The sequence below is a fragment of the Oryzias melastigma genome, linkage group LG21, assembly GCF_002922805.2.
Source record: "Oryzias melastigma strain HK-1 linkage group LG21, ASM292280v2, whole genome shotgun sequence".
Lineage (NCBI taxonomy): Eukaryota > Metazoa > Chordata > Actinopteri > Beloniformes > Adrianichthyidae > Oryzias > Oryzias melastigma.
Genome location: NC_050532.1, coordinates 16,363,107 through 16,373,990, shown reverse-complemented (window position 1 = coordinate 16,373,990; position 10,884 = coordinate 16,363,107). Strand labels below are relative to the sequence as shown.

The 10,884-nt window shown below is 37.0% G+C and overlaps 1 protein-coding gene and 1 long non-coding RNA gene across 4 annotated transcripts in view; one reads left to right on the top strand and one right to left on the bottom strand.

The window, feature by feature from the left end:
• Window positions 1-10,884, bottom strand: part of si:ch211-39i22.1 (proteoglycan 4) — a 28,023-nt gene that overhangs the window by 2,615 nt on the left and 14,524 nt on the right. Inside the window, exons 4-12 of one of the 3 annotated variants that reach the window (XM_036209567.1) lie at window positions 10,621-10,884; window positions 10,404-10,450; window positions 9,817-9,892; window positions 9,374-9,393; window positions 9,203-9,254; window positions 7,701-7,733; window positions 6,509-6,565; window positions 1,748-1,867; window positions 367-426 (exon numbers count right to left, since the gene is read on the bottom strand). In XM_036209567.1, coding sequence (XP_036065460.1) covers window positions 367-426; window positions 1,748-1,867; window positions 6,509-6,565; window positions 7,701-7,733; window positions 9,203-9,254; window positions 9,374-9,393; window positions 9,817-9,892; window positions 10,404-10,450; window positions 10,621-10,884 — 729 coding nt within the window. Of the gene's footprint in view, window positions 1-366; window positions 427-1,747; window positions 1,868-6,508; window positions 6,566-7,700; window positions 7,734-9,202; window positions 9,255-9,373; window positions 9,394-9,816; window positions 9,893-10,403; window positions 10,457-10,620 lie in introns of all 3 variants that reach the window. The other 2 variants (XM_024286236.2, XM_024286235.2) reach the window with 2 other exon arrangements.
• LOC118597905 overlaps window positions 1-10,884 on the top strand; it is a 24,153-nt gene that overhangs the window by 8,443 nt on the left and 4,826 nt on the right. The gene's annotated exons all lie outside the window — the stretch shown is intronic.

Genomic DNA, 10,884 nt, shown 5'->3' with positions numbered 1-10,884 from the left:
AATGCAGAACCAGTTTTGTTCTTTAACGGAAAGAATTACATTTTTTTAAAGACAAAAACAAGCTACACTATACTTGGTAACCCTTAAAAACCTTTTCAGAAAAAAAAGATTGCAGTCATTTTTAAACCTTTAAGTTTGACATAAGTTGAAGACATCAAGATCACCTAACCTCACAAACATTTTAGGGTCAGTGACATGTTACATAGTATAGAATCAAAGTTATTTGATAATGGACATAAAAAATCTAGATTTAACCCAAAAAATGACAAAAAAAAAGCTTCAAAAGTTTAAAAAAAATATTTAAAGAAAGTCCAGCTTGGAAAACATTGTGAAAACATGCACCGTCTGTGTGTATCTGTGTCATACCTTGGGGATCATCTGATTTTGCTTCGGGTGCATCTGTTTTTTGTGGAGCTTCAGGATCTGCTATTAATTATAAAAGTGAAGAAACATCAGTTGAATAAAGTAAAACACAGAATCAGATAATCATTCAATGTGATAATCATTTTTTTGTCATTTTACTCTGATAATACCTAAGTTGCGTCTTTTAAGCTACATACAAAAATCATAAAAAATAGAAAAATAGCTAAACTTACACATAACTGTAGTAATTTGTTTACTGTTAACTGCCTTCAAAGTGGGACCATGTCTCTAACAGTTTCCTGGTGACGGTTGATTAAATACACTAAAAAACCTTAGGTGTTTTGGCGTGGCCAAGGTCAATAACCTTGAATGTGTTCTGGGTTCAATACACAAGTATTTATTACGTACTCAACCTTATTTTCCCTGATGTGTGTGTTTAGACTGACAAGAACGTCATTAAACGTCAACAGTGAAGTTTCAGAACTATGTTCAAGCCCCGTGACATAGTTTCAAGGTGAAGCAGAGCATAAACATAGTTTTTGTATGTGTAAGGGGAGTACTATTGTAGTGTTTTATTGCGTACTATTACAAGCATTAAAACAAAAAGCCCTGCTGTTAAATAGAATGGGAGAATGGAAAAAGACATACTAACAGTTCTTAGTCAAATCTATCAATTTATTGGGTTCCGTTTCTCCAGAGCTGACATTTTAGTGTAATTGGGTTAATAACATTTACTAGCTTTAATGAAAATATTTTCAGTTCAAAACTCCTTTTGAACATAACTGGGCTCACAATAAAAAAACCTGAGTGCCCTGTTCTCCTTGTTGACTGTAAATTAGCACTTTGCTGAAACAGCATTTTAGGGTTGAAGGTGTGCATAACGTCTTTTTTGGAAGCACTTACTGAGTCTGTTAACGATTAATGTTCTTTTAAGATTACTTATAATGTAAGTTTTGTCATTTGGCAAATGACAAAAGCCTTTAGCCTAACATGATACGGACTTGAGTTCAGGACTATGACTGGAATTTTTTGATCAGTTTTAAAGTATCTGTAGTTTTATTCTAAACAAATCTAAACTATAGTCTATTTCTTATGTAATAATCAGGTTAAGATACATTTGTTATGCAGGTCATTTGGTATTGAAATAAGTTTTACACAATAAATTGGAAAAAAAATAGCTACAAAATATGTTTATTACATATAATCGGATATTTTTGTCTAAATTAGTTAGAAATCCGTCCATCTTCCTAGCCGCTTCTTCCCTTTCGGGGTCGCGGGGGTGCTGGAGCCTATCCCGGCTACTGAAGGGCGAAAGCGGGGTACACCCTGGACAGGTCGCCAGTCTGTCTCAGTAGTTAGAAATCAAATAGTTTATTATAGTTACCCTGTTTAAAGCACAGTTTTTTCTTCTGATAGGCAAAGTATCCACTGACGGCTCCCACTGCAGACACAACGATGCAAGACAGGATTCCTGCTAGAGCTCCAGAGCTAGACTTTTGTTCTGCTGAAAAACCAAACAACAATGAGACGTTAGAAGAACACTCTACCTTGGGAATATTGAGTCCAGGTATCATTTCAACTTGAGGCTTTTTCATCTGAAAATGCATGACTATGTGTGATTTTTTTTTTTTTTTTTTTTTCATTACGGTATGAGTACTTTCATGTTCAATGTTACCATGGTTTCATTGAAGAAAAGCTATGAATCAGGGAAGCAAAACGCAGTGACACATCGTCTTCATTAAATGGGTCCAGATGTGTGTGCTTTTTGGGCGTTAGCGTGGAGGCGAGAGGCATCATCCTGTTCCAGCATTTTTCAGGACTTTTCTTTTGTCTGTCAAAAGCATGTACAGCAGGCACCTGTAATGTGGTTGCCATGGCAACAGTGGTCTGAATGGCTGCCAAGCTTGCTGAGAGCAAACTAAGAGAACTGGTGTAATTTGATCTTTTTTTTATGTAACACTCATAGCCTGTGTACTAACATCTGTAGTCAATAACATGTATGAGTGACTTATTCATGAGGTACATCGGTCACACCTATTATCAGTGTTTTCTCTGACATTTTTAACTTGAGGACTAGCTATTTTTTCTGTTTTTCCACTCAACTATGACAAATAATTTAAATTTTCTTAGCTGGTGGGAAAAATATATTAAGATTCCAGGGTGGATACGGATTTGATTTCCATGTGAAAATACCAGATGTGGTGGTTAATTAGATAAAAAGAAAGAAGAAACATGAGTCACTTAACCTCAATAATGAGCTATGAGTCAGAGATGTCAAGTGGAATGAAATGGGCACATGCACTTAGTTGGTAAGAGGAAGAAAAGGTGGTTGAAGACTCCAACATGCAGGAACATGAAGGGCTGCAAGGAGATGACTGTTCGTTGGAATATTAGTTATTTAAATCTCTCCAGATGATTCATCAGATTCTTTTTTTAGAGGTTAGGAAATTTTGTTTTGGAGTTTAGTGATTCAGTGACATCTATTTTTCAGCCAGTTTCTTAAATTCAGTTCCTCCTCTTATTCTTCCCTGAGGTCCCTCATGTTAGGAAAACATTTGAAGAGAAGTGGAAAATGACACTAAAAGTTCAGTTTCACAAATCAACAAGGCAAACATGTTTAGGAGATGGGCAGAAGCAAAGAGTAGGAGGAAGCTTGGATTCAATAGGGAACACAGACGAAATATGATAGATAAGTTATGCCTAGTTATGAGATTTTGTGAGAAAAGAAATCAACACAAGACAAGACAAAATAGTATGTATATAAATATGCAATATTTTTTTTTCCTTGACATCAATTGACCTTCAATTGTCAGCCTTTTATTTAATTGTAATCTAAACCAGGTCACGAAACTCCAACTCTTACACTTGACTTATTTAGTAGAGTTCTATTAATTACATAAAGATGCTATATTAACTTCAAAACAATTAAATATTATTTAACAATCTTAATGCCTCCCTTTCATGATATAGCATTTGATCTTTGCTTTGCTTTGATTGATGCTATGCAGTACATTGACAGCATTGTACACCTGCCTGTCTGCAAAAAATGCAGTCTGCCTGTTTAGACTTGACAAAGCCAAAAACAAAAATAACTTTCTCCAGAAACGCATTATAGCCATCAGGAAACATCTATTTTAAAGTGAAAAATTAAACACTGTTTTGTTTTTCTTCCGTATTCTTTTTGATGATTGGGTTGCTTTAAAAACTCAATCTTGTTAAGAATTATAATTATATTTAAGCACATTAAAACAAAACTGTATTAGCATATATATGCAACATTAAAATATAAAAATTTTAAAGCCTGAAATATCTGGATACTATTTCACAGGGCTGTTTTGTGTACTTTAGCATAAGACCCTCAAAGAATTCCTATTTTACTGTTTCTAAAGCAGGGTGATTATTCTGCTTTCAAACTCCAGAAATACATAAGTTACCAGAAGTTCTTAATACTACAATTAATAAAATAATATTAACAATTATCATTGTTTTAATGACTTTTATGAAAGTCAGAAACGTCATGTACAAAAAGGAAAATCTCTTTATTTTCCTGATGCAAATCAGTAAATAATATAAATATGAATAAACACAGATTTTGCTTTTCTGAATGAAACTCTAACAACAAGCATGGGGTGATGCAAGGTAATTTGTTGTAAATTCATCCATTTTCAGTTGGCTATTGGTTTAATAGTCTTTTCAAAGGCCTTGATGACTTCCTCAATTAAACCACACCTCTGAGCAGCTGTGCACACAGCAATGCTGGCAGCAGGTCTTGGGGCAGGCTGTTGGAACTGTTGGAGCCCCCAGACCCTGCATGAGGGGCCTCCTTCTGTGTGTTAAGTAAATAATTTGTTATCACACTCGTTTTCTGTTTGCTTTTCCGCTTCTAAGTATAAGCTTTGCATGACATTTCTAAGAGGACAGGATGTTCTGCTTGCGCCTCTCCAAAACCACATGAAGAAAACGAGCCATGTGAAAAAAGAAGAAGTGGGCCTCAAAAAACAGGAAGGGACATCGCATAGCGGAGCATAAAACACCGTCTCTTTTTCACCACTTCGGTGGACACGCTTGCCGCCGTATCACCCCGTATTATGGTAGAAACAATAACTCATCACGGGTAAAAGCCTTGAATAGACAAAGAATAGATACACCCTAGAGGGAAGGTTATAGGGACTCCATATCCATTTTTGGGTAGATAAAGGAGAAAAATATTAAGTGTGTATTTTAGACTTTGTTCTTAAATAAATGGGTTGACGTACCCAAAATTATGTGTATCATATATAAGGAATAGTCCTCTATAGCTCCTGAAGGCCCAGTGAGAGGGTCTGATGGGAAAGCCTGGTTCCTATTTGCGGATCTTAGGTCTGGACTGTCGTGAACATTTAGGAGGCTGTCTTATATGTTCTCTATCCTGCAACGAATGGACATAGTTGGTGGGCAGACCTAGTGTGGATCTTTTCCCAGTGCCTTGTAAGTCCAAACTAAGGTTTTCTAAGGGAGTCTCCCCCGTGAAGAAACATCAAAGAGAGGAGCCAAAACCTTACACAGGCGGCAACTCAACAGAACGATGCCTTGGCTTTGTGCACAGATGTCTATTTAAGTTAAACTTAATGATATGCTCAATGAGAGCATAGAAATATAATATAGAACAATTAACTTCAGCAGATATTAGCATTGACACGAACAGCCAATGCTGCTGTCTCCAACATGATATTTAGCTAAATGGAATAACCAAAAAGTAATTCAGTTCATCCGCTCCATTTTACTTTTTTTCATTTTTTTAAGCACAGTATTGGCTGACATCTGAGTATGTTAGGCCAATTAACCAGCGGGTACATCCGTTGGCAGAGTACCACTGTTGCTATGGAAACAATTGCTAATTTTCAGACACACCCTATGGACACAAGCTTAGAAAAAGCAAACATGTATTAAAAAAAAATCCTATATCTTCAAAAGATATATATATATATATGCAAACCTGTTTTCTTTAGCTGCTTGCATGATAAAGGAAAAAAGTACACGCTTTCATAGCCTTCTGGAGCGTCCCCAGCAGGAAAATGAAGAGCGATAAGCATGAAAGACCAGAACCCTTTTGTCAAGGAGATGTTGGAAAAGGTGAAAAAGTCCAACACATGAAGGTGAAGATCAGAACCATCCCCACAGAGATACACAAACCCCCAAGCCGAGAGGGTTGAGGTTGAGTTTTTAGCCTTGTCAGAGATCTTCTGAATCTCTCTTCCTGTGTGGAGAGAACCTCACTAGGCCAAGTCCAATCCCCAAAAGAGACACCTGTCATCACAGGGGGAGTGGATGACTCCCCCATAATGTTCGGGGTAGGGGACAGAAGATGAGTTGCGACCACCCTCCCAATGTAATGTGTGTTTGTGTGCAACAGTGTGTACAGTGTGTTGCAATAAGGGGTGCATCTTAGAATTGGTGGGTGGGGCTCTTGGACCCCTCCTGTTTGTTGGCAGCGTTGACTAAAGCCCCTCCAAACAAACATGTTTAATGTGTGACTGAAACCAGGGGGCCAAGGAACCTGTCAAGTAGTCCAACCAAAGCTGAATCACCTCCAGACACTTAAAGAAATTGTCATTTGAGAAATGAGTGCAGTTGGTGGACTGCTTCAAGACTCTACTTTGATTTTATTTAGAGTGTCCATATCCCAGCCCCTCCAACCATGAGGCTCCGGGATCCCCAGCTATAGGCAGAAAAATCGAGCTGCCCAAGAGGATTTCAGTGAGTAATCCAATCAATCAAACATGCCAGACTCTGTCCTGCCTGTCTGACCTCCCCTATCCAACAAATTAACCGCCATCCAGAATAAGATGACCACCCCAGCTTGCCCCCACCCAATTCAAACCAGAGGCAGTGGGACCTGCCAAGACCAGATGGGACGCCCTGGCTTTCTCAAAAAGATCAGCCCCTAACCAGGCTACAGCCCTTCCCATAAAAAGACCACAAGAGAATAAAGAGAACATACAGATCTCAAAGCTATAATGTGGTCTTAAAACTTAAAAAAATGTTATCTAGTATTTAAAAGGAGTTAACAGCACCCCCCCATACACACACACACACACACACAGAAAAGCATGTAGAAAAATCCAAAATGACATACTTTAAGGAAAACATCTCAGTCAATACTCACCTTCTGAACCGCTATTTGGACCTTCTATCGGGGCAGGCTTTCCCTGATTGTGACCCTCTGGAAAACAAGACATCAGACATGTTTAATCTCCTGCATGATCCTGCTGGTGTCAAAGTGTTGAACAGCAAAACTCAAAGCATTTCTCAGTTCATTCACATGGATACAAACAAAGAATCCATTAACAACAGCTTGCTAACAGTAAGGGCGTGGCCGAGATTCTGTGTTGACTTGTAATTAAAAGGGATATTTTTTTGTCAAAAACAGTATCTACTGATGAGAGGGGAAACCCAGAGGAATTAAAGTTTTCATCATAGTTTTTACTGCAAGACCGTATGCGACTAGTAAATGGTAAGATTCAAATTATGATTATTCTGATTCTTTTTTTCAGTTTCAGTGCATTTTTTGGAAAGACATTATAGTATGAAACGGGCCTAACATTAGTCATAAGTGAGAGATTTATGCTTAATAGGTTTTCTCTGTGGATTTAATCTCCTCCATAATCCCTACAAGCCTTACCTTCTTTTTTCTTCCACTCAGGTCTTTGCTTTATTTTTCATCATTTCAGCTGTTTTCTTTACAAACTTTTCTTTTTCTCTTTAAAATTCTTTAATAGTTAACACATGTTTTTGATCCGTGGGGAACACTTGCTCAATACTTAATGGATCCCTGCCCCTCTTGCTGTAGCACTTTTTGGAGGTAAGGACAACATTTGGAAGATTAACGCTTAAAAGGGAAGGTCAGAAAAAGTGTTCTCTTTTGAAGAGAAAGACACAAATAATCCAACTCCTAATAATAAATGCTAAAATAAGATTGATGTCATGTTTAGCAGAGAAAAAAACCCTATTTGTAGTTTGAGTGTGGAGGACATCAGTGTGATAAAAGGTTAAAAAAACAGGGGAGTGACACCTCAGTTGTGAGAAAAAGAAAAGATCAGGGTGACTTCATTTGAAAGATGTCTGAAATTACAACACACCCAGTTTTGGAGGTACTATTACACAAGCCATAAATCTCACCTTATAAGCATCCTCAGGGGAATCATATATTTTGGTAAAAAAAAGGCACATCTGTTTCTTATAAAATTGTTAAGGAAATAAGAGGAATACAATAACTCTGTAAAGCAGCTCATTCACATATATATAGATGTAGTAAAGATTGTTATGGAAACAAAATTGAAATGGTGGAGGTATTTTACCTGCTTGTTGGCCTTGAACATTATCAGCTTTGACTACAAAAAGAAAAAAAAAGGAACATGATTATAACAGAAAAACAAATACAAAAACCTTACCGGCACATCCAGCCGATTAGTCTTTCATTTAAAAAAACAGGCAATTTTTTAAGGTGGTACTGACAAAGGATTTAAATAAGTTAAAAAATATGATAATTTCACAAGAAAATCCAAATAAATATAAAAGTCAGGTTTTAAAATTGAAATAATATATTGTGAGAAATAAAGCTTTTTAGTCTGCTAGGCTCTACCGCTTCCTTGTGTCATACATGAGCCATGATTCAACATGCTTCTGGGAAAGCTGTATTAATCTACCAGCCACACCCCATACTGATTACTTCCAGACATATTAAATCTACAAACGAATTAAAAAAAAAAGAAAATGCTACAAAATGAGGAATTCTAAAATTAAAGCACCTTGTTCCCATCTTTAAAAAAATCTAGAACACGTAAGAAAGAAAGTTCTGGATTTGGATCAGTCTTAAAGGTTCAAGAAAACCAAGTTGGGAGCACTTTTAACAAAAAAACATGGAAAAGTGGTAAATATTTCAGGAATGTTTAATCTTTTGACCATAAAAGTTTGGCAAGTCACCCAGAAAGTCATAACAAAACATAATTAAAGAATAATAATGATGAATGGGGGGAAAAAAAATGTTGGAGCTTTTTTCTTAAAAATGACCAACCACTTAAAGTCATATTATCTATCAAAGTTGTTCGTGGAAGTGTAGTAGTCTGGGGTGTAAAGATCTGGACACCAACAACTAAAAGAATCATAAAGTGTTCTCTTTGTCTAAAAATCCTGACAGACAATCATCAGTCAAGTCATCTGCCGAAAAATGTTCTGATCGGAACTACAGTGTTTATCTATTTAGGCTTGAGTTGTAAAAATGTTTATTTGAAACAAATTTACTGCAACTTTTGATCATTTAAAAAAAAATGATTTGAACTATATAAAAACTTGCAAAGGAGAGAAGTGTGGCTCTTCTTCACACATAGTTACTTACATAACAACATTCTTTCAACAGACAAGCTACATCTCAAATGAGTAGGGTTGTTTTACAAACTAGTTTGTACAGTTTGTAAGGGACATAAAAGATCATCCCAGTTTTGTGTTAAGCAGTTTTGCTATCGGCAGATTTAACTGACTTGCTGAGTTTCATTTGAAAAAAAAAAGTGCACAGAAATGGCCTCTGACAGCCTGTAGTGACACCACAACACTAGTGGCTTAACAATCTTCTAACTGTCTCAGTCAGAGTGATTCTTCCTGGCTCTCTGAAACAGTTTTTTTTAAATATAACTTTCAAGAATATAATCTCATTTTCTCTGTTTAAATCTGCATTCTTTAAAAAACCATGTTGTGTATGAGGCTAAATAACACTTTAATGCTGTCCAAAATAATCAGTCTTTCAAATGTAACACTTTTTTTCCGTCTAAAGTGTAAAAGTAAATTCAAATATATAAATTCTTACTTGCGGGCTCTTGATGAAGCATCCTCCCACCAGGTTTCACTTTATTCGTAGTCTGCACAAATTATATTATAAATCATGAGAACAGTTTAAAAAGAGATGCTTGTTCTAGTTACTAACCAACTCTTCCAATTGTGTAGGAACAGTTGCAGAAGCGCTCAGCTGATCACTTACTGTTGTTTCAGCGGGTGGTCCTGAACAGAGCAGGGAAAAAGAGAAGAAGGGAAGAATTTAGGCACTCTGGGGACCCCAACATCACGTTCTACTGTTGCTGTTATTGCAATGTCATCGTTTACTAAGACATAGTTTCTGTAGAGCAGCAGTGGTTCATTAGAAATTGGCATCTGGTTTCTAATGAACTAGGCAGGACTGTTGGCATGGAGTAAACCTGCCCCACTTCCCATCTTGCCTTTGTTTATAATGCCTTAAAGCTCCTCACAACCCCAACCTAACATTACCTGACAAAAATGGGAAGCCTTATTGGACGAGGAAAACTAAGAAGAACATTTATCTGGTCATCTAAAAGAAGTTTCATCAGAGTGGAGCAGAGCAGGGAGCTTGTAGCTTGCCCAGCATATTTTTTACAATACAATGAATGGAAATAGGTGTGTTTTTACCTTTGGGGCCTTGTGATAAAACAGTTGTCTCCTCAGCAGCAGCAACTTCAGTTGTCGTCTCACTAAGTTGTCCTGTCTGCATAAATAGTTTCATAAATAATGTTAAACCTTTATTTAACCAGGTAAGCTATTAAGAACAAATTCTTATTTATGACCTGGACTGAGAAAAAACACAAGGGTAGATGAAAGACATCACAATACATACAACAATTTACATCATTAAAACTATTCAGTCATACGATAATTCAACAGCAAAAAGTTTACATAGGGTAGAAAGAGCAAAAAAGCAGTTTAGGCAAAACGTGCAAGATTTAGTAAGTGCATTGATTAAAATGCATGTTAAAAGCTTGGATTGATACAAAGGTGCTCAATTTAAGTACTTTTTGAAGGTCATTCCAGTCTTTTGGTGCTGCATAATAGAAAAATAGATAAACATTGATAAACATTAAGCGTTGTAAGCTGGGCCGAGCGTGTGTTATGAGGAGTCCTAGAAGGTTGTATCAAATTACAAAGATAAGGTGGAGACAGATCTAATAAACATTTATAAAGGAACGCCTTGAAAAGAGCTGCTTCTTCTAGATACTAACCTCCCCATTGCAACATGTAGCAACAGTTGTGGAAGTGGTCGTCTGATCTGGTACTTCAGTGGATGGCCACAAACAAAGCAGGGACAAAGGAAGGCAGGGGGAAAATGTATCAATACTTTTGTAGCTGTGTCAGCTGGTGTGTCAACCACAATTGCATCACTAAAGAAAAAAAACCCGAACTAAAAAAAAGACATTATGCATAAATATTTTTTATTACCTGTTAGTGTTCCGGACCCCTCAATGTCACTTTCTACTTTGGTAGCAGTGGGTGTGACATCTACTGTATCATCTGGATTTCCTTCTAATGATGGAACAGTATCTCCTGCTGCTATTGGAGCAGGTGTTTCAGGCTGGGTTTCTTGCTCAGGCTCAACCTCGGGTTCGGGCTCAGATGTAGGCTCAGGCTCAGGCTCAGGTTCAGGCTCAGGCTCGGGCTCAGGCTCAGATGCAACATCAGGCTCAGATGCAACATCAGGCTCAG